General features: G+C 42.7%; 1 protein-coding gene across 2 annotated transcripts in view; it reads right to left on the bottom strand.

Moving 5' to 3' along the window:
* The window catches only part of NPTN (neuroplastin), a 53,568-nt gene extending 32,623 nt beyond the window's left edge, over nt 1-20,945 (bottom strand). The window contains exon 1 of one of the 2 annotated variants that reach the window (XM_065077114.1): nt 20,695-20,945. In XM_065077114.1, the coding sequence (XP_064933186.1) occupies nt 20,695-20,782 (88 nt within the window). In that variant the 5' untranslated portion in view covers nt 20,783-20,945. The remainder of the gene's footprint in view (nt 1-20,694) is intronic. The other variant, XM_065077115.1, reaches the window with a different exon arrangement.
* Nucleotides 20,946-27,569: the final 6,624 nt, after the last annotated feature.

Below are 27,569 nucleotides of genomic sequence, written 5' to 3'. Positions count from 1 at the left end.
TTAAAAGTGTTGCAATTCTGCATAAAGCCTAAAAAGAATTTTAAAATATTAAACTGGACAACTGCATCCAAATGTCTGTATAGTAAATATTCTCTGTGTTTAAGTTTTAAACCCTACGCTTCCATCAGTTTCAAATCCTCTTGTAAAACAATGTCTCAGGTTATGATAAATTTCAACGCTATCATCACCTCAGTAACCACGTCATCAGCACCGATAACTCCATAATGACGGCAAAGAAAAGAGCAAACTGGATTTGATGGCCCTCCACACCCCACCAAGAGATAAAACGCACTCTTTAAAAAGGTATTCCAGCTTAGAATAAAATCCTGGGAGGACGAGTGGGAATGAGGGTGGTAGGAAAGCCTCCACATGCAAATTAATAAAAACTTTGCATTACAAAGGACTGGCAATGCTATTAAAAACCCTACACAAGAGTCTGGGGTTAATGTTTTGCATTTTCAGTCGTTCAGAAACAGCAAAGGCAAGACATCAAACAGCATCAGTAAGCTGAGGTGATGCTTCCAGCTACTGTGCATCTGCCAGAGGGCCATTTCCAATTAAGATATCCAGCCAGAAGCTACAAAAAGGGCTGAAATCTGCCAGTATCAAACAAGACATGTTAAAAGAGAAATAAAAAGAAAAGAGTAAAAAAGGCTAAATATTCCAGAGAATGCTCCCTGTAACACAACGGGAGTCTGGAAGTTGAAGCACTCCAGCTTTTTGGCAATTGTCAGCCACTTCCATAATTGTTCAAAACCAAACAGAAAATGACATTATACAGATTTCATTGCTTACATAAGAGGCTTTCGGAGCCCAACAGTTTCCTTACTTGGTCTTCTCCAAGCACCGTCCTCCCTGCTTTGTTATTACTACGTTCTGCACAATTCTACAGACAGGAGCATCAAAAGAACAAATACACCCCAAAATACAAACAGATCAAGGCAAGAAAAGGTCAAGATTTTTGTTCAAGTGATTATGTTCTAGCCATTTAAAACTGAAAACCTGCCCTTCTTTGTAATTTCTAGCTGTCTTATTCCAAAAATGTAAACCGTAGGAAGCACTGGTTGCAAGAATGATATTCAGCTTCAGCTTGCAAGTGTCAGCTCCATAGAGAATAGCAGAGAACCACAGTCAGCACGCAAAAGCTCACGAAGATCAGGACTCTCGGGAGGCTGGAGGAAGGAGGCAATAATGCACAGATCATATCTTCAGATCATACAGATCCCTGCCAAGCAGCAAAACAGCCCAAACTTTAAGTGAATCCTTAACATCCAGTACAATAGGAAGAAGCACCTTCAAGTGCTTTCAAGAAAATCTTACTTTATTATAATTTATTCTATTTTTATATTATTGATAGCTGTATTTATTTCATTATAGGCATCAATAAGTTACTCTGTTACACAATGAGTTTTCTCCATTAAAATAAAAATGCTGGGTTGTGCCTTTTTTAAGACTAGTTGCTGTCATGCATAAAAGAACAAGGGAAAAAAATCTACTGTTAAATATCCCTCACAAGGACTTTACAAATTTTCACGATGGACCAGAACACAAGAAAAAGCAAGCATGATGCTCCAGAAGGTGTAGCTATTCAAGTACACTATTATACTTCCAGTAATTTCTTTTTTGATAATTGATGGTTGCCTGAAAGCATGAAGAACAAGTGGCAATAATATTCAATCACTTCTGAAGCGATGCTTGCTCATTGAAGATTTGATCTCAATCGCCAATCGTGAGGATAAAGGTGAGGAAAGCAATGCACTAATGCTCTAAAATTAGAGAAACAAATTAGTCGCTACATAAAACTCTGCCAAAGATGAATGAAATCCAGTGCACAGCAGGGCTCTTCACATTTGCAAAATCTCTGTGTTAGAATTTGTACTGTAGTGAAGAACTGCTAAATCCAGGTTAAAAATAAAAATGCATTCTGAGAGACAGGTGCACTTCAACTGGGAGTGGGAGAGAAACTAAGAGCTATTCAAAAGGGCAGCCAAAAATTTCCATATGCAGTAAGAAACATGTACAGCAGACTCCCTGAGCCAGAAAGCTGGAAAAGCTCCATATTAAACAAATCCAGAGTTCAGAAGAGGAGAGTGGACAAGAAGCCTAAAGATGGGGAGTTTAAATGAGCGTAGAAAGCTTAGCTTTACCACTCCTGAGCGACCCGCTTTCATTAATGAGGCTTTATCAATGAAAGACACCTTTTGCAGATTAATTTTTCTTCTGTCAATATTTATGAGCCACCCGTCGGCTGAAATTCAAGCGAGGTCAAGCCAAGCTACATTCCAGCTTGGCATATAAATGAATGACAGTTCTACATACTAGCAATACCCCTTCCGACCTCAGCCGGCAGCAGCACCCTTTCCAACTTGTGGCTATTTTCCTCATCCACAGAAGTCAGAAAATAGTCATGAAGCGAGTACCTCTGGAAGAGGTGCGGGAGGGAGAGGGAACGGGGCTTATCCTCTTGCTGACACCATCATGTAACTTTAGGATTAAATAGAGCATACAACTAGATATTTATGGAAATATTTCACTGTAATTTGACTAGCTGTGGGAGCCTGTAGGGTTTGGATTCTACGGTGGCTGGAGCCCAAATGAAAAAGCGACACAAAAGGTAGTTCCTGAACAGCTTAAAACCAGTACTGCAATGACCAGAGCTTCCCAACTTCCTCACCTGCTAGAATGAACATACAAAATAGGATCTTGATAGAGAAATCGATTCTTATAAAGCATGCTAGCAGTGATCTACCAGCCTAGGAATATACAGAAATCAGTACCTGGCAAAAATCATTCTTGAGCTGCAGAAATGATTGCACTATTGATTTAAGCATCCTTTTGTTACTGAAAGTAACACGAGATGCAAAAGAGTCAATGCCAATGGCACTGGAGAAGCAAAGCAGAGCAAATACTGATCTTCCCAGGTCAAAGCCTGGTTTAAAGAAAGGGGTTTAAAAAAATAAAGCTAGGTTTTGCCTTAAGAAAATGTAGATAAGCGCTAGCTGAGGGAAAGAACATTAAACCGGTCCCAGCAGAAAGAAGCCCTAACAACATAGAACAAACAAATTTCTTTATGTTTTACATACATCAAGTGTGAAGATTAAAGCTGAAAACAAGCACAAGCCCATCAACATCAAACAGCAAGACGAAACAGTCTTGAAAATGGAATCTCCAAAGATCGGGAAATGGGAAAATACGAAGTCCAAGAGCACAGGGGCTGATGAGAGAACTTCAAAGCAGGACATGGGCACAACATACAAAGGTGACCCAAATGAAGGAAATGCAATATGTTCCCAAGGTCATTTTCAATTCTAGCTGTAATAAAGCAATTTTACTGTCAGGGCAAAGCAGCGCGTGTCTCTGTCAAGGAAGATAATGCTCCTATACTGATCCTATCTCTAGCTTGTGGTGAGTTCCAGTTACATAAAGAAAGAAAACATGGTTCGAAGCTCAAAAAAGAGAGTTTGCAAAGCTAGTGCAAAAATAACCCGAATTTTCAGTATGAACCCACAATACACAGATAAAATGTAGACTCCTTAGGGACTGAATGCCTTACAGATTGTCTACATTGGCAGTGAAATCCATCATGTAAACAGCAATAGGCTGATGTTTCTTATTTGTCCTATTAACCCACCATATGTCTGCATTTCACTGCTTCTCCACTGCTCCCAGGCCTTGAGCACAGTTCTGTGCCTTGGTTGAGAGCTTTGCCTGCAACTCCATTTATTTATAGACTGAATAAAGCAGAGCTAAACCAGCCCTTTGTTGTTTCCCTTTGTCTTGGAAAACCCATTTGAAATTTCCTCATTAAAGCAACTTATTTTTGTAAATATGTGCCTTCAGAAAAGCCTTTCCTAAATGGAATAGCAAAAAGCCAAATATCTTTCCTGAAGTGAAGTTTTATATGTTCTATGGACCAGTGTTATCCAAAATACTCCAGGTGAGATACCGATGTGTTACTCCAGCAAATGCCATCACTCTTGGTACCAAAGCTGCACCATTGAAACAGGGATTAGGGTTGAAGATTTCAGTTAGGTCTCCTCATTAAGCTGTTTTTACACCTTTTTCCTAACTGCTATTGTGGATTACGCAGTCTGATTTTGTAATATATACATTAATTCTTCCAGCTACCCCAGGCTCTGCATAGGGAAAATGAAGCAAAGCTTTACCACCACTAGCACATGCTTCAGAGCGGCTAGATAAATGGCTTCATCTTTTTGTAGTGGAATTACAAATAAACCGCCATTATAAGAGTCCAAAAGGGAAGAATATAATATAATATAACCAGTTGTTATGCATGCTCCTGAAATGCTGCATTTGTGCTGTCTCAGAGACAATCACCTTGTTCCAAATCAAGTCTGGTGGTGACAGCAGGACTCAGGGTTACAAAACCTGGTCAGAACATCAGGAAACAATCAGGTAGGTTGTGGTTTCAGGGAAGGGGGCACAAAGCTAAGTGCTAGCTGTAAAATACTTCATTAAAATATGAACGCACAGCTTACTTTCACCTTTATTACATAGCAACAGTCTCAGTGATAACTTGCATCAGAATATCAAAGAAAATTACCATAAGAAACTGCCCTCCTCCTCGCCCCTCTCCCTTTGCCTTCTGCACCCATCACCCAGGCTTCCAAAATCAAGCACCAGGTGTCTGCTTCTCAAACCCGTACTCTGTCTAATTAATACCTTTTGCTTCTTCACTGAAGGGTGTTAATTAGGTGACAATTTTTCGTGGGCAGAAGAAACCCCACCATCACTTTGACAATGTATTGCATTTTTGCTTCATTTAGGATGGGCAAAAGGCTGCCTAATTAATGTCTAGTTTCTTTCCAATACTCACCTTTACTAAACCAAAGTATTTGAAATGAGTCAAATCTACCAAAAAAAGTGACAGCCAGCTGGAGAAGCCTGAAAATATCTCAATTCCATGGAAGCACTAAAGCATCCTGCCTGGTTTTGCCTATTATTTAGTAGGTCTGACGGTTTCCCACTCTTTTATCACTAGAAAGCATGGGTTTTCATCATACCAATGGCAAGAAATGAGTTTGGCTTTAATCACTTCACTGATAAGAGATGTTTCACAGTTTTACAGTGTCCTCATTGCTGCAGGTGACTCACCAGCTGCCACAGCATTCCTACACATTCTATATTGCATCAACCTTTGGCTAGAAGTGCACTGCACCAGTTCCATAAACTAAACAAAAGGCATTAATTTTGAGTTTGTTTTGCCCTATTTAGCCAACTACAGAAGCAGCTTTAAGACCAGTACTTCGATGTGCATATCAGATACCCAAATGAGCCTATACCATCTATAAGCATAATGAGAACTAGAGCGATACAAGAAATTAATTCCTGCAATCTCATCTTGCAGCTTTATATAGCTGAAGGTAGGTTATGACTTGCTACAGAGGAAAACGCCACCCAGAGAGCATCATGTAAAATGCATGAGCTCATGATGTAGCGTTAGATTCATTCCACAGAGAGGGAAACCTGAGAATTACTTTTCTCCAGGTCCACAGACATGAGGATTAACATTTTCTGGATGCAGACCAACATTCCTTATTTCTCTGTGCATTAGAAACCCAGGCTTAGTTTGACATGCAAAAAGATTTATGGATGAACTAATTCCACTTGTTTGTTGAAGGAAAATCCAGAGTCCTTAAGTTTCAGAGCCTTCACTGCTGCAAGGCCATCCTGGGAACATGCCCCACATAGCCAAGAGACGCTTCTCTGGCACAAATGGATGGGGAGAGGACACACTGATCAGCTTCTGGGTTATAAATCAAACGCATTCAGACTGGAAAGGATTTCTGAAGGTCCTCTGGTCCAACTGCCTCCCCCAAATGTAAATGCCTTAGATCAGGTTGAGGCCTTCAAGCTGCCCATTCATCTTCTCCCACGTACATCCAGTGCAGATGCTTTATTCCGGAGCTTACTCAGAATAAAAAAGCAATGCTCAGCTTCACACCACAATGATTTCCGAGCGCAACTATTATTGTACGGTCACTTTTATTATGCAAACACTGATCTCAGTAACCATAATTCACCGAAAAACAAACACATACATGAAAAAACACATCAAATGACAGTTCATAGAAACATTACTGGATAGAAAAAGACACTTGTGGCATTTACAGCTACATGCTTCAATTTCAGGAAATTACTTTCACCCCAAATATATTCTCATTATATAAACTGTTTGGGTTCAGAACCCTTCTCTGGGCATCTTTCTCATTCGCACATGATTTCATGTGTTGTGGGCAGCGTTTACAATTCTGCTTTTGCAACAACCCCATATCTGTATGTTTGATATCATGATGAAGACATGAAAAGCAATTCAAGTCTGGAATACCCAGCAAAAGAAGAACAGTCAGAAGATGAAATTAATACCTACTCCCTCATTTTGGCCCCACGTTGATGTCAGCCCGCTGGTTACAGTCACCTTTGGCAGTGTAGGAGTTACGCAGATCTTTTTTCCTAGTTCTTTAGCTGGAAAGAACCAGGTTCTTCTAGTTCTCCAGTATATAGTAACCAAAACACCGACTTAAGTCTTTTACAAACAATTGGGAAACTTGGTATTTTACTTAGTTACTGGAAAAATGATGCAACAAAGCTGAAATACCTTCCACTTTAAAATTATAAGCAAGCCTTGATATCAACATTTATTTGCTCACTTAGTTAACTCACCAACTCCTCTATTTTTCTGTAAGGGACTTAGAAGTGCTGGTAAATAAAGTAGTGGTTTACATGTATAAACTAACTATTCAGATGACCCATGAGAAGCAGACATGGGGTTAAAGATGCTATTTTTACACAGGCTTGTCCCTAAGGTCTGCTCTGCAGTTCCTATCATAGCCCATTTTCCACTGAGTGCAAGCTCTATTTTCGATTTATAGCTTCTTCATTATGAAAGTATTCCCTTTTTTCTAAGCCCATCTGCTTAGAGGCATCGAAGGAGTATTAACGAGAAAGCTCCAAGCCTCTCTTCTGCCCTATGAGTTGAGTTTGTTTATTAAAGTGATTCTCTCTGTTTTAGTTGAAGAGACATTTTAAAATATCACTGCAGACATGATATTAAGTCATTCTCTTCCACAGGAAGATAAGAAAATCCCTCATTTACTGGGACCAGCATTCCCCAAATAAACAATAGATTAATGGAGACATTTCAAATGCAGCTCAAAGCAGTTCTAAGACGCACATGTCAACTTGCCTGTCAAATAATTAATGACGTCCAGATCAACAGTAAGTGCACCAATTCGTTCAGTGCCTTAAAAAGCATATTTCTTCATATTTCAAAGAAACCATTAGAGGATATCAGTCAATAACTAACCTGGCTGTCTTTAGAGCAGCTCATGTATACCACAAGCAGCACAGAAGACGAAACCCTAAACAGAATTATATTTAGCCATGTGGCATTTCAATCAGGTGCTTTGAAAAAGGCAAGTCTGGGTAACTTCATTTGGCAGTTTGCGTAGAGCAACAACCTGCCTAACACCAATTAAACAAACGTGGGTGACGAGGCGGCTTTTGAGCGAGCCCAGGAAAACGGCAAGTCAATCCTCACAGAGGACACGCATCTCAACTCAGGGCAGCGCCAGCAGAACGCAAGCCAGTCTTAATATCAAAATAGCTTAAAATACAAGAGAGGCTTGTCATAATCAGGTTCCTGAATACTACATGGATGGCTGGAAAAGGTTCCCCTGGGCTGACTGCAAACCGAAGGGCTCAGCATTGCAGGACTGATGTGAGACTCAAGCGACTTCAGGCAGTTTTCATCTTCTGACGAGGGATCCAAAGCACACATGTAAGTGGTAATCATGCTCACTAAGTAGCCACCTTGAGCTATAAACTATTTCTAATTTGAAGGCCAAAAATAAAATCCCCAAGTGGCTGTTGGAATCAGGCACTCAAGCTCATCACCTGAAGGAGCTGGGCCGGTTGCTTGCCTGATGCTGGCACAGCACAGGATGCTACACGAAGCCTTTTTACAACTCTCTAACTGTGCAGCAAACGCTGCTCTTGCAGGCCTGGTTGTTCAAAAGAGCCCACGCTGTCAGGAAGCTGGTCTGAATGCATCAAGAAGCATTTATCACAAGAGATTTTCTTCCATGTTGAATTTGTAGGCTACTTTCTCTATGGTTTTTCCAAAGATTAATAAGCTTGCATCATCCTCAGAATAGGTAGGCATTATTTTCCTGTTCTTTCCATTTATGCTTCTCACTTCCACAACTTAGGGACAAACGACTTACAATTATCCATGCAGTGAGAGAAAAATAAATAAGCCAGCATTTATTAGGTTTAACTCCTTTTTTTAGGTTACTACAGAAATACTATTGTTGTAGTTAATGAATGTACAATAATTTCTCCAAAGCAAAACCACACAGGAGCAGAAAAGCTCCTGTACATCGCCAAAAATTGTCAACAACTAAGAACCCACTGTCTGGAAATAAGCAGGAAGGAATTCAGCTTCACAACACCGAAAAGCTGAGTTTCAGTAGACAGCAATTTAAATTTGTCCAATGTTCACATGTAACACAGCAACCGAAACCTGCAAGCTAAAGATCTGAAACAAAAATTAAGACCACCAGATTTGCACCCTACAGCTATTGAGAACACTACGAAATGCTGGCGAGGACAACAAAAAATATCTCAGACTACACCATTAGAGAGCTAAAGGTTTAAAGTACTCCTCAATTTTGCTTTGACCTTTCCTGATCCAACAAACGGGTGTTTGAAAGGAGACTGATTACACTTCTCTTTAGCACAAAGGAAGCACATCCTGAATCGCAAACCTCTTTTTTCCCCTGTTATGCATTCTGCAGAAGTACCGCGCTGCTGTGTCTCATCCGTGATGGAGAAGCAGGGCATTTGAATACACCGACCTTTTTAAAGAAATGCCCTTTGCAGAACCGTTGGGTTATGTAAGAGGTCACACAATCTCAGGCAGGGCTGAGAACAAGTCATTCAGTGAAGAAAAGAAATTTCAAACTCCATCTACATGCACAAGAAATGCTATTAGCAGAAGGTACAACGCATTTTAGATACATATAAAAATGTAAATGTATAAAATACCAGCTCCACTGCAGGAGATGGGTTTAGAGGAGGGATGTTTTATTTATTTCAAAAGTTTATGCTCCCTGTAGCTGGAGAGAATGATTGCCCGCTAACTGCTAAATTCAGAGTAACACATCTCTAGCAGGTCAGGTCTTGATCTCCCTGGTCAGACAAGCTATACAAGCGGCAGCCAGCAGCCCAAAGCCAGGTTATTCTCCAGGAAAACATTATAACATATTCCAGTTACAGGAGAAGATGAAGGCAGGAATGAAATGTATTAAAATGTAGCAAGGATGCCACAATGTGTTTGCCAGATTTACGCCCATTCGAAAATGGAGAGATGCTTGCTTCAAGTTGCATTTTTCCATATTTTTCCCCAAGCCACTTCTACAGGAATGTTCAGCTTCTCCCGTTTTGACGATGCCTCTGACCACAGGAAAGTTTTGCAAACTCTGACATCCACACCAAGCTGACTACCTTCTTGCTTTTATGTAGGATGTGCCAAGGGAAATAGCCTTTGCCTTCCCCGAGCTTTGTGCCAGCACACACAGCTGCATCAGGGTTACGCCATAAATCGGATCCCGCCTCGGACCGGGGGGTTGATCTCGCATGGCCTACTGACACCACTTAGATTATGAGTACTAAAATAAACTGCTGAGGGCAGCTCCTCTACAGCATCAAACGTGGCTATTGATGAGATGAAATTCAAGTTCAGTATCGGTCAAGATTAACACAAGCCTAACGTGATCACCCACACCGTGCACCCTGATCCACGCACAGAAATCACCTTCCTCCAGCCGCAAGCTGCTTGTCATCAGGAACAGAGTCACTTGCATCTCTTGACTTGTGTCACCCCCCAACTCCAGATAAAGTGCAGGCGGTCAACAAGCCCCCACCAAATGCCAGTTGTGGTTAAAGGGGTCAATTTTAGCTGAGAGAGTCAGCCTCACAGCTTGAAACACAATGTACAGCCCTCCTGTTTAGGCTCCCCTGCTCCACAGCAAAGGGCCAAGCAGATTTGGACTCTTCAAGCAGCAGTCAGCATAAAAGGCAGCTGACATAAAATACTGACAGAAACCTGTTCCTTTGTTCAGTATAAAGAGGCAACTTTACAAAACAACCCCACTGCGCTACCATACTAATCATAAGTGAAAAAAAAACCCAACGCAAACAACAACAGCTGTATCTACTATAAGGCTTCTGCAAGAATGAAAGCGAAGCCCCCTAACAGTTCACTAAGCAGTTTTTAAACATTCATTTGGAAATTCTTCTGATTTTTTTGACCTGAGCAGCAGTACCAGCACATCACTGATACAACGAATTTAAACAGATAGCTTGACAGGACTGAAATCGAGAAGACTGAAAGGCAAGGATTCGACATGACTTCACTATAAAACTGATGAGATATGAAAAAAGTGCAACACAGATGCCAGTGGCAAGAGCCAGCATTAAGAGAACTCAAGCCTGGCCTACTCAATATACCAGGGAATCCAGACCCAGCTGAGATGTATTTAAGAGTATTTAACTACATTTTAGAGATTTTTTTGGTGTTCGAGAAGAGTATAAATGGTGACCTAAACAATTTGCTTAAAATCTAATTTGGATCACCTCCCTTAAACCAAGTAAGAGAGGCACTTCATCTACTTAATATCACAGCACCGATAAAGAGCTGTCGTACTTAACACTAAGAATCTTCCATGTGCTCTTGAACCAAAGACCACATTCAATTGTGCAGCCATTTTACAACAGCATTAAAAGATACTTTTAAAATACCTTACTAAAGACCAGACAAATTGCACTAAAAGAATTTCTCCTCTACCAGGATAATGGTGGTGGTCACAGCAAGAATATAAGAACAGGGCAAACACGCAGTGATCTTCTGCCAGCCTGCAAGAGTTCAGTGCCGAGGGTTTTCCTAAACCAGAGGTGATGTTTTCATTGCCATCATAGAGCAAGTTTATATTTCCACAAAGAAACCGAAAATCTTTCTTTGGTAATTTTCCATCTCTGAGAAGCAAGAGCTCTGTTTCAGTTTGCAAAAGGAGGACAACAGTTTAATATTTGGAAAACCCTTTGGGAACTATAAATCCATTTATTTTTGACACACTGAGGCCCCAAAACAGGAGAGCAGCAACGCAGGACAAGGTACTGACTGGGCAGCCAATGTCAGATTAACATTCAGTAGGTGCTGTTAAAAGGATAAATCATCTCTACAGTTAATTTTCTTTAAAAAGGGGAAACAAAATGCGATAATGCTTTGAAAAAAAAATGTGAATGTAGGCCACTGACAAACAACCGTAACTCCCAGATTTTCACTGGGTACTACAAAGCCACAGACCTTATTGTATCTACTTCAAGCAAGAAGATGAAGATGGAGGTACAGGGACAGAAAACAGGTCTGTATTCATCTGTGCCCTTTCACAGTTCCTGCTTTGCTATTATTTATAGCTTCTTAGAAGTTATTTCTCTCCTGTCATTTTTGCCCCATTCTCCCAACTACTTCTCTTCCTAGAAACCAAAAAACAACTTTCCCCCCATCCCCCTTACTCCATATGGTTCAAGATTGGGGTCACTAAATTGATCCTGGTATTGCTAAAAATAGGAGCCTTGCAAGTCTGCAGCTTTGCTTAAAACAATCTTAGACCCTGGGCTGGGACCATAAGTTGCTACTGAGCACTACAGAACTTGCAGCAAAGTGCTGAAAAACCTGTCAAGTGCAAAATTTAACAACTTAAATCCGAAAGCAAACCATCAATACCGCACATCTAAGTCTCATATTTGGTTCAGTACCCTCGAAACTGGGGAGATATGTGAACTGTCCTGTCTACTTCCAGGAGTTTGTTTCTGGAAGGAAAGAGCTGGGAAGGGAACACTGCATTACAACATGTTGGGTCTAAGGGGTAAAAAATGGGGAGCATTGCACTATATCCAATCTAAACACAAATGACACAACAGACGGAAATGCCTTTTACAGTACTGAATGGTTACAGCCAGGTACTCAAGCATCATTCCCAACCCTTTGCATCAAACAAATAGGATAAAGCTCAAGTATTTCCAGAAGTGCAAGAGTCAGAGGTGACAGCACTAAGATTGTGAGGGAAACCCAAAGGTGAATACAACCTAAGGCGTTGTATGATGGGTGCCAGTCATCAACAAAAACATGAGCCCAAATACAGTAGAAGGGAGAGAAGACAATTTTGTGAAATGCAACTTTTTCTTGGCAGTTCTGAGAACACTGGTGCTGGGCCAGAGACACACGGAGATCCCCAGGTCTGCACAAAGGCAGGAAGCTTGTAAAACAAAAAAGGCAAGTACCCTGAATTAAATACAGAAATAACTGGCACTGTTGGTAGATTATGGGGGCCAAACAGGCACCAAATATACCACTTTTTAAAATAACATGAAGCACAAAGGGAGTGGCAATCTGAATGTTTCTCTCTCAGTGCAGATGTAGAGCAGCTGTACAAAAGCAAACCTCTCCCAGTCTAACTAAAACATCTATGTCTTCAAATAACTGCTAAAGACAATCCTTTCACCTGCAATTTGGAAGTATCTGCACCAAGTGTCCCAGCATGCCTGAGACATACCTGGATTTTGCCATTAGGTTAAATTAAAATCACTTGTTTCTGATAGGATGGGCCATATACAGCACAGCACCAGTAATGGCTCTGCTCACTTTCTCAGGCTTCCTGCATGAAAAGAAAAAAAGCCAGACCAGGCAAGCTGTAGCTTCCCAACATACATCAATATAGAAGAGGAGTCCATCCAGAGTCACAAAACCTCCATGTTCAGCTGCTTCAGGATTTTGAAAACACTTCCCCAAGGCAACTCTCTTCCAGCAAAGTGCTAAACCTCCATAGCAATAACTGCTGAACTCAGCCTTGTGTAGCCTGGCAGCACCAGAGAAGGAAGTTTGCTACAGAACTTGTTTTACCACATGCAAACATTGAATGAAATGATATCTCCAAATAATTAGATTTCCTATTCAGACACATTAAGGTAATCTATCAGAAGCAAAAACTAAGCTGCCCGATTGACCCTACACTGAAAGTCTTCAGCTACCAACTCAAGAAACACAGGATAATGCAATTCTGTTCAGACTAAATGTTTACTTAATTGGTGACTATCTGCCTTAAAACTGCAATTTTTACATCCTATCACCACATTTCTTGCTATACTAAATTCACCAGACTTGTTCTCTCTCTCTCTATATATATATATACATATATTTCCTCCACATAATTTATTCTTGGCTTTGATCTCAATCTCTTAGTTCCCTCCTCAATCCTCACTAGAACAGTTTTCAGTCTTTTTCTGCTATGAAGCCCCTTTCTGAACGAAGATGACCCAGGACTGCAGAGAACAGCAGAGGACATCGTCTGCTCAGGTCTACCAAACTTTAGGCATGCCTACCAGTGAGGATCCAAACGTTACAGATCTCCTCTTTCTCTTGTACAACACCCTAGCATGCACTTTGTTATTAAAGACTCAACTATGACATTTTATTATATGAGTTTTAAATTTAAAAAAAAATAATTTTGGAAAATACTAATTCTCCTGCAAAGGTCCTCAATATCTCAGTAATCGTATGCAAAGATTTTCCTTCTAAAACAGAATTTTTACAAGTTTTCTAGATTGAATATACAGATCTAAGAACTACTTCCAGTTACATACTGTGATATGTTTTTCTCATTTCAAACTATACCCCAAAATGTGAATTAATATGTCATTACGCTTCTATAAAAATCATAGATATGCAACAGCATAAAATGTGAGAGTGGGAGTCAGCTGCTTGTAACCTTGGATGCTTAAAGCAAAGCAGAGAGAACAAAGCAATATTAAACTATCTGTACATACAGGTTAGAATACCTCAAGCAGATATTAACAACCAAAAGCACAATAAATGGAAATTCGCTGTCCTTGAAGATATATAGAATACAAAAATCAACAACATACTGCAAAACTGTATGTCATGGATCTTCTAACTGTTTGCTCTGACAGCCTGCGTAACAATGGCCATAACTTCACTGTACTGAGATTAAAAACAAAACCCAAACACACAAAAAGCCAACAAAAAACCAGAAACCAAACCCACCCATATCCAATTCTCCCAATGTCTGACAATCTCAGATCCTGTATCAAGGGACCTTCCTTCCCTTTCCAAGCTCTGGACCGTAATAGTTTCAGATTTTCCTCCAGCAAGAAAGCATCATGTAATATTTTGAACACTTAAGTCAATCATTACATATAGCATCATGGAAAGACAAGAGCTTCTTAACATTACAACACCTGCAAGAATTTAACAAGACTAACAGAAACAATGCAGCTGAACTCCAATTTATAACTGCATTTCAACCAGTTTAGCATAGCTTAATTATTAGGAGTTTTGAATGAATATAATAGGAATTAAAATACTTCTACATTCACAACCTGAACTTGCTAAAGTAGATTATCTTCATTAACTACCACAAAGCTTTTCTAACAAACTAGGCAAAAAAAAAAAAAAAAATCTAAGAGTGATCAGTCAAGATGGTATCTACTTGGTTTTTAAAAATACACTCAAGCATCTGGTTTTTTTCAAGCTCCTGCTGAATGCCTCCAGTGAATTATTGCAGTCTGCTTCGGGTCTGCCATGATGCCTGTTGAGAGCTTACCGCATTGCCAAAATCCTTGTCAAGCTCTTTTCTAGGCATTTAAGTTCAATTTCCTTCTTTTTTCATTTAAAATGTTATCAGTTTCATCAACTTCCCAGAATTATTTTTTTTTCCACCCACTTTTACTGCTGAAGTTTTGGACTGATTGTGTCTTTTCACACCTCCCCTTTTCTAGCCCATTATATTCCCCTTCCTCTTATTTTCTCATCTCTTCAATATGCATTTAGTTCTGGTTTCCAAGCACACACACAAGCTCTAGGAAGAGCTACAACGATCCCTACGTGCACCCACAGCCAGCAATAATCCACAAACCGTGGGAAACAGTAAATACCTGCGCTACTTACTTACACTAAATAGCACTTCCCCCTCAACAGATTCACTAATGCAACATTTTAAAATACTTAACGTAAAACAAGCCTATATGAATATAGTACAATCTAAGCCCACTTTTTTTCTTTATTCAATCCAGAACAGGACATTATGCTCTAAAAAAGTTTATCATTCTTTATTATAGCAGAGGCCCACAGCTTCTGACGACACATGATGAGGAACCCTTCACAGCTTCAAAAGTTATTGGCTTTTTTCTTGAATGAGTTTGCGTCAGTGTGTAAGCAGTGACTTCAACTACCCGGATGACCCAGATAAGCTTCAAGCTTATCAACAGGGCATGAATTTTTAAAAGTCTATGGTAGTTGTCTTACTAGGGGATAAATATTTTCAAGTTTTGACACAGATACATTCAATCCAGGTTGAAATGATATTTAGACTCAATCTCCTTCAACACCAAAGAGACCATGTAGTACAAGACATCAAAAAAGTGTTTAACTCATAGAGTGAAAATAAATTTAACATATCAAGTCATGCAAATAACATTTCAGATAACTACAGCAATTTGAACAACCAGATATTATATTTTATACAGAACTTTGATAGCTCCAGAGTTAACTTTTAACAGCCACCCTCCTCCACCTTTATATAAGTCAGGTTTCATATTCTAAGTGCAATATGAAATTATGAAATACCCATAAAAACAGAGAAGGGTTTGGGGAAGGGAAGAAGAACAGACTTGTATTGCCTGCCTGTGGTTCAATAGTTTGCCCATGACAATCTGACCTCCTACTATAAAGTTAATAAAAGCCAAAGGTGACTCTAGAGGAGAAAGAACAGACACAGTTTCCCTAATGTAGCAAAGCTTTTAGCACTGCTCTATATAAGAGCCTCATAACAAAACATAAAATCTCATTAATGTAGCTTGGCGTACCGCGTGTTTTTTCTGAAATAACAGTACAAGTAGATGGAAAACAGAATGAAATTAAGACATGATGGGTCTCTCAAGCTGAAATGATGAAACTGAAGCAAGCTGAAGCAGGGGTGGATGCTCCACAAGATAAAATAGGTGATGCAAACAGGAATGCCATCTGCAAGACGCATCGAGTGATCCTTCCACTCCACTGAACCTTGGTCTGGTCCCAACTAGAAGTATGTCCGGTTTTATACATCACACTCCAGAAAACGTGACTGCAGAAAATCCACAGAAAAGCCCCAGGAACAGCCAGGAAAATGAAACTTCCCAAGAGCAACCCTGACAATTAACCTGGAGAAGTACAGCAAGTCATTGCTGACGAGAAGGTAACACCCTCCTCCCCACTCTAAATTGCAAGGCTAAAAAGAATAAAAAGCCCAAGACCATAGGAAAGCAGGTTTATGTTTGATTTCCAGAAGATCTTTCCAGCTAATAGATATGCAGAAATAGTTTATCTAACTTTCAATCTTAACCGGTTCATTGGTGGGAGCTGCAGCACCTCCAGCACTTGTAGAAGAGTCTGAATGCTCGGGCTTTACCACCCAAGGATGAATCACAGGCTAGCATTGTCCTTTGCAATGCAAGTTTTTACAATTGCCTCCTCTCAAGTAGTACTTACAGCAAATGAAACAGCTCATTGTGAAGGGGACAATGCGCCTCATTCATGAATTTTACGAGAAGGAGTCTTCAGACAGTAGTTGTGTTGTAAGGACAGTTAACACTCTCAGCATATTCATCATTAAAAGCAGTTCCATTGAGTTGCTCGCTTTGAACTGGGTGTCGACAGAATTAAAACTTATTTGAAACAACTAGCAGTTTATTGCCTCTTTACCTGTTAGCTGAGATCTCTCAGAATTCGGTGCAATGTTTGAGAAGGATACGTACATTAGTCATATTGCTTGTTTTTAATTCTCCTATGCGGGAGTTGTAGGAGGAAGGAGAATGGCAATGGTGGGAAAGAGAACAGAACTTTGAACATTTTCCTCACTGCTCAGCCCACACTCTCGCTCCATAAATGCTGTATGAAACTGTTTTTTAGTTTTATCTGGGGACCATTAAAATTATGTCAGAATACAATCAGTGCAAAATGGATGAGAATCAGCAGTCAGAAATAGCACAACAAGTACAAAAGCAAGTTTTTTCACTTGCTCTTTTAAGAAGCAGCTCATTTAAGAAGCTACTCTTTCCCGATTTTATGGTCATTTCTGTACTGGTTTCTGCCACCCGAAAAGCCACACTCTTTTTTTAGCCAGCTAGCTCTTTCTCATTCATCCAAGAAGAGGATGAAGAGAGCAGAGCTACACAAGCACCACCTAACTTCATTTGGCTTTATTTCCACTTAAGTCTAGCTTTGAATAATAACCCAAGCAATTTTAATAACGCGGTTTTCAGTTTTAAAAATGTGATGTTTAAGAACACCCTCCTCTACAGAACACGACTTGGTTCTGGATTTAAGCTCACTTTACCAGACCAAAGCTCTGAAAAGGGAAGAACTTGAAAAATTGCTAGCAATTCAACGGGCATGTCAGTTTGCTGAACAAACACTCCGGATTTCATGGGGGCAGTCCAAGCATCTATTTTAGACAACAGTCAAATACAACCATGCTACTTCAAACACTTCAAGGTGAAATTATTAGTACACTGAAGTCTTTATTTCTAAACAAGCAGCTGGAGAAACAGAGGTATTGCAAAGGTTAAAAACCAGCAACTGGAAAAGGCATGTTATTCATCACCAAACAGCAAGTCAAGCACCATTCCGTAAGGAGGAGGATGTTTGTTTTGAAGCACCGAAGTGATTTTCCAACAAACACCAGTTGGAAACTACAGGTTTAACATAGATCATCTTGACAGACTGGCTTTTTCCAGCTGTTCCTCCTCATGTTTCTTCATGTCTCTTCTAACCCTCCTTTCTGCCACTTCATCTAAACTACGCTCTGGATACGAGTGATGAGCTAATGTGCACCAGAAATGCAGCCTTGAAGAACCTGACAAGTTTCTCAGAAGAATATTCAGGAAAAGTTAAATATCTGACATGCAATTTTTTCTGTGATCTTTAGGTGCTTACGCAAGAGTTTAAAAGTAATCCATACGAGTGTCAAGAACCTACTTCCAGTTTTAGTAAATTTAAGTCTACAGTTGGGTTGGATTAAACATATTCTAAATTACATTAATTCTGGAAAAATCACTGACAATTCAACAGTGATCTCCTGTCAAAAGCAGGAAGAAAACGCTGCTTCCCACAGACACTCAGGATTCCACTGGGCATTTTCTGTGCCAGGTGAGTGGTGACCTGCCCTGCAGTTTCAACAAGTTCATTACCATTCCTTTATCATCCTAAACTCGCATGGTGTTACTCTAGGTTCAACAAGTTCGTTACCATTCCATTATCACCATAAACTCACACGGTGTTACTACACGTTCAACAGCACATGGACTATCACCTTTTGCTCCATATCAATAATAAGTAACCTAATTCTTGTGTGTACACTTTGGGATCCTTCCGAATACCTCCAAAGCCCACACCTGTGTGTTAGATTTGTTTGTTTTTCTTTTAAAAAAAGAGTTGTCACTGACATCCTTCCACATGCCTGTTCAAACCACAACATCATTTTTCCTAATGACTTACAAGGAGTATACGCAATTCAGGAAAAGGCTGTACCTATTCTTCATGCCAAAGCCAAAGAGGAATTGTTCCGTTTCATTAAGCATCTCATTTGCCATTATTTGCTGCAAGAAAACAGTTCCTCTGTGGCAGGGACCACAGTCTTTAATTTTTTTTTCCCTTCTGTTACAACAGCATTCAAATCGGGGTAAAAAAAAAAATCAAGAGCAGCAATAAACCTTATTCAGAAGAACCTCCACCTTCCACTTGGCTTCAAAGGGCTCTAACTCCTTTCCAAGAAAATTCACACTCGCCTGTGTAAACTCCTACAGCAGCAGAGACACTCAGAGCCTCCCTTACCATTTAATTGCTTGGATGACCCTAGTAAGTCAAATAAAAAATTAATGAGTTTTCATGATACATCTAGGGTCTGCAGTCTTAGATCTGCTACTGCTTGGTTACCTTCATGTCAGGTATGGAAGTCATGATTAAGACACAAAGAGGCTGAAGCCTTCCACCTATCCCAAAAATTTATTTCATTGTTGACCTCCAGACATATAACTACTGTCAAACACCAAATGTTTGTACTGCCTACCAGCTATTTGGAATTGTTATACCAGCTGCCAGCATTTGACACCTTGCTTGCTAACTCTGCACAGGAACAGCTTCAGGCACACAGCCCATTTAAACTGAACGTCAGAAGACCACTCTCACCTCGCTTCATCCAAAGGCAACGGGAAACACCCACGGCACAGGCAGATTAAGCCTGAGACGATGCTCAGATAGCACAGCTATCACATGAAGCAGACAGCATCTCTGCAACAGAGAACCAGCCTCCACCACTGCTCAGCCCCACTAGCACATTCCTGCCAGGTCCCTCATTCCCACTGAACCCCAGTGGAATTTGCCCAGACCCTTTTAGGCTCCACAAGAAGTCCCTCACATTGCAGAAAGCCCACGATTTCCATTCATCCAGCCTGGATGTCAAAGCTGCTTCTGTTTGATTAGCAGAGGCTCAGTTCTAGTTTCAGACTGCAAAGTCTGCACATACTAGGACAATAATTGTGATCTGGGATTTTCAGGACGTTATTTCTTTCATATACATCTCTCCTACCATTGCTGAAAGCCTCATTTTTTTCTAGAGCAAGCAACTGACATGCTGCAAGGCAAATTCACCTCGGTAGAAGGAAAGCGCTAGGAGTGAATAATCTCTGCAGAGCAGAAAGGAAGAAGAGGGAAAGAGTGATGAAACTACAAAGCCTTGTGTGGGACTGGTATATTAGTAAGGCATCCCTTCCTATTAGGTAAATTTTCCCCATGCACATCAACTGCGAGCCAAGATCCCTGCCCTTCACAGCACTTACAGGCCAAAGCACCCCCGCCATCAGCTTCACCATGATGCTGCATAGGAAGCCGCCTCGGAAAGCCTGCGCTCGGGCACTCCTGGAGCGGGTAAAACCTGCCTTCCCCGCCACACGATAAAACACACATTTTTAGAGCGCTGCAGGAACGTCCCTGGGAGCAGGAGGCTCACCCGGGGTCACTCCAGCCCCTCGGCCCCGCTTCCTTCTGCCACTAATTGTCATGCACTTGGCTGCAAACTCACAGGGAGGAGGCACTCCGCGCTCCATTTAGCTCACGCTATCCTTCAAGGAACAGAGAAGGGTGGGTTTTTTAGATTTTTTTTCCTTGTTCTTTTACGCTCCTATCAGAGGACCTCTTCAGTTGCTAAGGAACTACGGTTTTATTGCATTATAAATGATTTAAGGCAGCCCGGCAGATGCAGGTTCAGTAGGCGGGAGGAGATGTTCCATTTTACCGGCAGCCTCAGGAGAAGCGGGGTGGGGGGGGACCCGCCGCGGCGCGGCCCTGTCAGCGCCCCCTCCCCTGAGGGAACCGAAAACACGGGGGGGGTTCCCACAAAACCCTGGGTCGCGCCCCCCCCGCCCCCCCGCCACAGGTCCAGGGGGTAGAACACAGCGTATCCCCGCACCGCTTGACCTCCGTCCCCCGCCACAGCCACCCCCGAAATAACCAGCCGCCCCCACAGCCCCGCGCCCTCCCCTCCGCCCCGCCGCCCTCACCGTTCTGCGCCGCGGCGGGTCCCGGCAGGAGCGCGGCCGTCGCCAGCAGCAACGAGAAGGCGGCGGGGAGCGGCCCGGAGCGCGGCATCCTCCCGGAGGGGAGGCAGGAGGAGGAGGAAGGGGGCGGCGGGGCGAGGCGGGCGGCGGCGGGAGCGAAGCGGCTCCGTCCTTCTCCGCCGACCTCCTACCGCAGCGCTGCGCCCGCTCTCGCGACGCCGCCGCCAACTCTCGCGAGATTTCAGCGGGGCGGAGGGAGCGGGACGGCGGAGAGGACGGGGCGTGGCGCCGCCCGCCCCTCTCGGCCGCCATGTTGTCGTGAGGAACGCTTACCCAAAAACTGTTGTTTTTACATAACTAAAAACCTGGCACCTGACCCCAGCAAAGGGAAAGGACCGAGAGACATCGGACTATGAATCCTTAATGTAGAACACAGTCTCTTCCCGGAATATGTACTGATACGTGTATACATACTGATACCCGTATTTACACGTTAATTTAGGGACAAGAACCGAGAGACAGCAGACTGTGAATCCTTAATTTAAAACGCAGTCTCTTCCCAAAATATATACTGATACCTGTATACATACTGATACTTGTATTTACAAGTTAACTTTGGGGGATGAGTAGCCAAAGTATCAGGAATCCATATATTAAATGGATTGATAAGGGCTCCCCTTTTTATGTATTACTTTATATAAACAGAGGCAGGGTCGGGTGGTCTGTAAACCCTGAAGTACCAACCAGTGGGGAACAGGGGAGGGAAATGGCAGCCAGGATTTTGGGGGATATTAACAGGAGCATTTTGCCCCTTTATGTGTGCCGACCTTTAGGTACAACACATACTGTTGCAATATCATTATTAAAAAGATTGCTGAGAGATCCTGCCTGAGCCTATTATATTTGCAGAATAATTGTCTCCTACATTGTTCCCATTTCCCCCATCCGCTTCGCGTCCACACACATACAAAAGACCAAAATTACTTTAGACACCATTTTATCAATCACTGCTACTCATTTGTATTAAACAAATAAAGCAGTTAATGTGTTTTTTCAAGCACCTTCTCCTTTTGGCACAAGTAGGAGTCCAAGGCCACAGGCAGCAAAGATTTTTCCCCAGGTCAGTGGGGGAGTTGGGGGCAGAAAGCACAAAAGCTCATTCCCGGTTCACCCGACCTGCCAAGTGTCACAGAAAACATCCGATGCCGAGCTTTGGGCAGGTTTTCTCTTTATTTCCCTGTTTGTAAAACACATGTCCCAGGTCAGATCTACTTCTTACGCTCCAGTTGCTTAGCACTGCACTGGTGAGCCCAGCCCATGGTAAACTCAACGTGGTATTTAAGCCAGATTTCAGTTTGCTGTTTGCTCAGGACAAGACAAACTGCTGGGTTGCGCTGCTGAATGTGAGTCTGTTCTATCGCACACCCAAAGTGAGGAGATACAGGGGATGCAGGAGACCATGGGGTGGACCAGCAAACAAGGATGCTAGAGAAAAAAAGAATGGGGGGGTGGCAGAAAATCCCTGAAAACCAGATTTTCTGCAGACTCCTCTGTTTCCAACACAGATCTCTGCAGGCATTGGTGTCCCCACAATGGGGAGGACTGGCTCATCCTGGTTATTCTTAGCTGGTCGTTTGCAAACCCAGTCCTTTTATTGTTGGCTTGACTCAAAGACTGAAAAGGGAGATCAAACACACCTTTTCCATTAAAACCCTGCTCCTCGCTTGGAAATCGCTGCTCAAGCACTTCAGGACTTGGATGACAATCTTCAGGGGGCTGAGAAACGTTTGGGCATGTACAGGTGCTGTACGTAATCCCGGCTGCCCCTAACTCCCCAAGGATGCCGCGGTGCTCGATTTGATATGCATTGGATATTCCACTGTGCCGTGTATCCTGCGCCGAAGAATTTCCATGGTGCATTTCCATGACTCACTATTCATGCCAGCTGAATCATCTGTGACTCTACTATTTGTTTTCTTGCCATGGTGCAGAAACATCCTTTTTCCCCACCTCTCTGTGGAACAGTTCAAACAGTAGCACTTGCAAACCAAAAGGAACAGGCAAAAAAAATGAAGGTTTCACACAGCGGTGTCCTTCTTTCCGCACTTTGCATGGTGTTTTGCCTGCTGAATGTTAGCTCCAGAGGACTTTGCTGTAGCTCTCCCTTTTGCAAACACCCACTCAGTATTAGGCCTTACCTACACTCGAATGTTTTCCAAGTTTGGAACTAGTTAGCGCTGTACTTGCCTCTGAGCATGGTTTGTATCTGCACAGTAATACTTGTTTCGTAACCATGGCAGCTCACAGTGACTCATGCTGCCAGAGGCCTGGGCCAAAGTTAGCAGAAGGCTTTTTTTTCCCCTCTGTAACCAGCTCAGCACGCTGTTGTTTTGCTAGGTCTTCTCCCCACAATTGCATAACTCACCCGTCAGGTTCGCATTCCTCTGGCTCTGACACCCTGCCCCGCTTACGGCTGGTTTCGCTTTGCCGGGGTTTCCCTCGGAGGCTTCGGTCGGAGATGGTTACCCAGAGCGGTTAGCGAAGGTGCTGCACACACTCAGCTACCTGTGGGTTTGTGGTTGGCACAGACGTGCTGTGAACATACGATGCAAGAAACCAAAGCAGAAGATTGCCACGGCCAGAAGAGTATTGTGCTGACGGGCCCAGTCTGTTGCCTTCAAGAGTCTTTTGGGGTTCCTACAGATCCCTAATATAGCAAGATCTATTTTTGCCCTACTCAGGTATCCAGCCATGTTAAGCATCAGGTAAAAAGCTGGTTTTTTACCACACAAGAGCATATCCTCTACAAGAGGTTCCTCTTGTTGTGGAGGAAAATAGGATTCACCAGCACTGCATCCAACACAGCAGCTTGTTAGTAAGGAAATGTTTCTGACAAAGGCAGGCTGAGTTTTGTGGTGGGTGCTTGTGTGGGTATGGCGATTCCTGACCTCCTGAGTGGCAGGGGAACTCAGACGTGTCAACAACGCTTCCAAATACAGTAACTCAAAATCCCTGTGTTTCCCTTTCAGTCAAGACCCAGCTTCTTTTTGCCTGGGGTGTCTCAATTGTTACTCTCCGGTTATTCCTCAGTACAACAGAAAATCTTGGATTTGAAACAAGCAAAGAAGAAGAAAAAAACAAGCCAACAGCAGCAAATTCAGGAAAGAGTTTCAATTCTTGTAGCATTGCAGAACAGCAAAGAGACTTTTGCTGTATGATCTTTGAGTATGTCTTCTTGCAGCTGGAAGTGTTTAAGGCATCCCTGTTATTTCAATGTAGTTATTGATACGCTTTGGCACTCAAAGAAAGCTTTGCCTCTAGAAGACTCTCCTTCTTTTGAATCTATTATTGGCAAGTTGAAAATGTAAGGTAGAGCATGAAACATTCGCTGATGTGTATCAGTGAAACTCAGCTATTGCAGCTGTTCTCAGGGCTGAGAAATGCTGAATAACAGCAGTTAATGCTTTGAGGGCGACATGCTAGAAAAAAACCCAGATCCACATCCAGCAGCCTCGTCCACAGACACACGCACGTGGTGTGCTGGCAAACCAGAATGCCTCCACACTGGAAAACTGCATTGTTAAGTGTGCAATCAAAAGATAATGCGCTGTTTGTTTTGTGCATGCAGGGGGAGAGGTGAATGAGCAAACACAATGCAATCTATACGTGTATATACATTATATAAGGCTGCCAGCCCTTGGCAGTCATTGCAGAGGTGTACTGGAGGTAAAGCATTCTAAAAGGTAGCTCTGGCCTTTGGGTTATACACATCATTAATGTTATTTTAATTGCCCCAAAGGCACAATGGCGGGTGGGGAACATCATTAACGCAATCAGATACCTGAGTGGAGCCACCAGACAGAGGTGACACCCATCCCAGCTAGTCACCAGTCAGTCATCCTAAATAGCCAGAGAAAGACTGAACTGAAAAAGTTGGAAGAACAAGAGGCAAAAGAAAAGCTCATAAAATCATAAAGTAATGTGCTCTGAGGTGTGAGAGGCAAAGAGAAAGCTGCTGAAATTATGGAGAAATGGGCTTTCTGAGGAAAAGAGGAAAGAGCCCAGGGTAGTAATGAGGAGACAATAGAGATGTGCTTTCTTATTTTGCAGAAAGCTGGCTTTGTACATCTCAGCCCCACTGGGTGATGGCAGTTTGGTTATATAGAGTGATCTCCCATCCTCCCACGTGTTAAAATGTTCCTGTCAGAACTGGTCAAAATGTTTTAACTGACTTTTTTTCCCTCTGAGAAGAATTATCTTTTTAAACAAAACAAACATTGTGACAGAAAGGGTAATTATGGTCAGAATGATCTGCAATGTAAATAAAGAGTCCAATGGAAGTATCAGCATATTTGATTTCATCTTTGTACTAACTAAAAGAACACCTGAAGTTTGTCTAACCTTATTTTTTTACAGAAAAAGAGCAAGAAAATACAAAAATAAAGTGCTTTTTTCCTGTCTCTGATCCAACCCCAAAGCTCTTTCTCTCAATTGCAGATCTTTCATCCAGCTCAGCCACACAGTAATGTTTTTCTCTACCCATTTTTTTCAGAGAACTGGGTCTAATAGCTTAGTTTCCAGTTACAGACACACAAGAGCTCTTCCCTGACCTCATTATCCCAAGGAAAGGGATATCGTTATCCTCCTGTTCTCATTAGGAGCAGCTCCAGGGTGCACGGGGGCTACGCTACACCCCAGCTCTGTTCCACATGCTGTAGGTCCCAACCAGAGGCCTTCGAAAAGGCACAAAGGGAAAAAGCTGAATACCTGGAGCAACTGGCAGGATGCAAAGGTGAAATTGTGGGTGATGCCATCAGAAGTAGACAGCAGGTGGCACCCATGGATTACACAGGGCTTGCTCAGGGTGAGTGGAAGCCAGGCTGGGCAATGCCTAAAGCTCGGGTTTAGCTTTGTCTCCTGGAAAAGCAGGGAAATGGGTTATTTTAATTGCATGCAGGGACATCTCTGTGTCCTGGGACTATTCCCCACAAGGTACTCAGGCTATTCCCATCATATTTTGTTAGCCTAGGGGCTAGGCTTGGCTTTGGTCAAGGGCTGCCCACAGCAAGCAGAGCTGTTGTGCCAAGGCCACTAAGGGACAGGGAAAGAAGGGGGACACCAGGGCTGACAGGAAAGGACCAGCCCCAGGGTACCTGGGCAAGGAAAGCAGGAGGCAGCCAGGGTCAGCCGAGAGCCCAAATCATCAGGTACATTCACAGCAATAAGATCAAGCTGAGAAATCAATCCACAGGGCAGGATCAATCCCAGTGAGGGCAACCAGGGTCAGACACAGCCAGGTGAGTCCTAAGCAGGTCCAAGGTGACAAAACAGACCTGAGTTCACACTAAGAAATCAGCCTGGATCAGGATTTAGATCAACAGGACTCACAGCTAGGTATACATGTAGCTGGGGCTGAACTAGAGACCAGCACCCCAGGGGCACAGCTCAAATGAAGACTAAGTGTCCTGGGCTGAGCTTAAATGGGTTCCCAAGCCCATGGGTGGGAGTCCCAGGTGGGACTGCTCAGGGCTATCAGTGCCTCCAGGACTTGTCATCTGGGGTCACCTTGCTCAAGTGATAGAAGAGCTTGTGCCATCCCCAAAATGCCGCACATTGTGTTTTATTAATACATCATTTTTATTAATGTTTTTTAAGCATACATATTTTAATGAATACACCGAGGGACACCTCAGTGAGTCACACAGCCCCTCACCTCCTCCTCAGGGCTGCATTTGGCTGTGCCACCCTGGCCTTCTGCTCTTCCCTCCTGGGCTCATGGTTCCCAGTCCCAGCTCCCCCATGACGTAAGTCTCTTCCTAAAGGAGCACCCACATACGGGTGTCACTGCGGGGGTGCTTAAGTCTGGTTTGGGGGGGAGCTGGAGGCAGCCCAGTGACCCAGACATCGATGACAGCTGTGTTATTGCAGCTTTGCATCGACCGCAGTCCTCTCGCTGCCTCCCCCTGGGTCCCGGCCATGCACAGCCAACCAGGCGGAAACGCCAATACGTTGGACTAAATGCCGATGATTAAAATGAAATGAAGATGATCAGGCTTGGATCATTGAGGGGGACGACAGAGGGAATAGCCTAGTCAGGAGTTCGTTATCCAGCTGATAAACAACAGCTCGTGGCAGCATGGATCACTCATGATGGTGGGCAGTGGGAGACCATACGTGTTGTGTGTGCTGGTTATCGCATTATATGTGACATTTATCTATTTTTAGCATCCCCTACAGGTCAGCTTTTACCAGCTAAAACAAAATTAAAGGTATTAAGCAGCCTTTACAGTATGGTAAATGATACAATTAGCTCAGCTCAGCCTATTTTCCTAATCCTATGTGATGCAGGTCAGATTAGATGTGGGTTTTTCTAGCCTTAATGACTCTCTTGGCTTCCTCTGGTCAGGACTTTCGAGATGGAGCTTTCTGTGCTGGCCTGGGGGGCATTTATTTTAGCCAGTGATGCCATGGCTTAATAAAAGCAATTTGATGAAATGTGACACTCCCTTTTCCCTTCAGACTATGACACCTAAAATAAATACCAGTCCTATGAGAGAACTGGGTCCAGCCATGTGGGCACTAATAGGCTTTAATGGCCTTGAGCAGCTTCACCTGAGACCCCCACCCACACACCCTCTGCCCATCGCTCCATATAAGCTCAGAGCCAGGAGGTTGCTCTTGGTTTGAGCTGGTGTGAGTCTGTCCTAACTTGGGCTTTCAGGCTGTGTTGATCAGTGCTATGCCACATTAAGGCTTGGAAATGGGCTAGACTGGGAGAACTGGGGGTTTCTATGGAGTTTTTAGGCTTTGCTGGTGTTGGGGATAATTATCTGGGCTTCAGGCTTTTTTTGCACCTTTAAGAAACAAAAGTTCCAGGG

This window comes from Columba livia, chromosome 11 (assembly GCF_036013475.1).
Source record: "Columba livia isolate bColLiv1 breed racing homer chromosome 11, bColLiv1.pat.W.v2, whole genome shotgun sequence".
Lineage (NCBI taxonomy): Eukaryota > Metazoa > Chordata > Aves > Columbiformes > Columbidae > Columba > Columba livia.
Note: the sequence above shows the minus strand (reverse complement) of the source record. Positions and strands in the feature narration are given on the sequence as shown.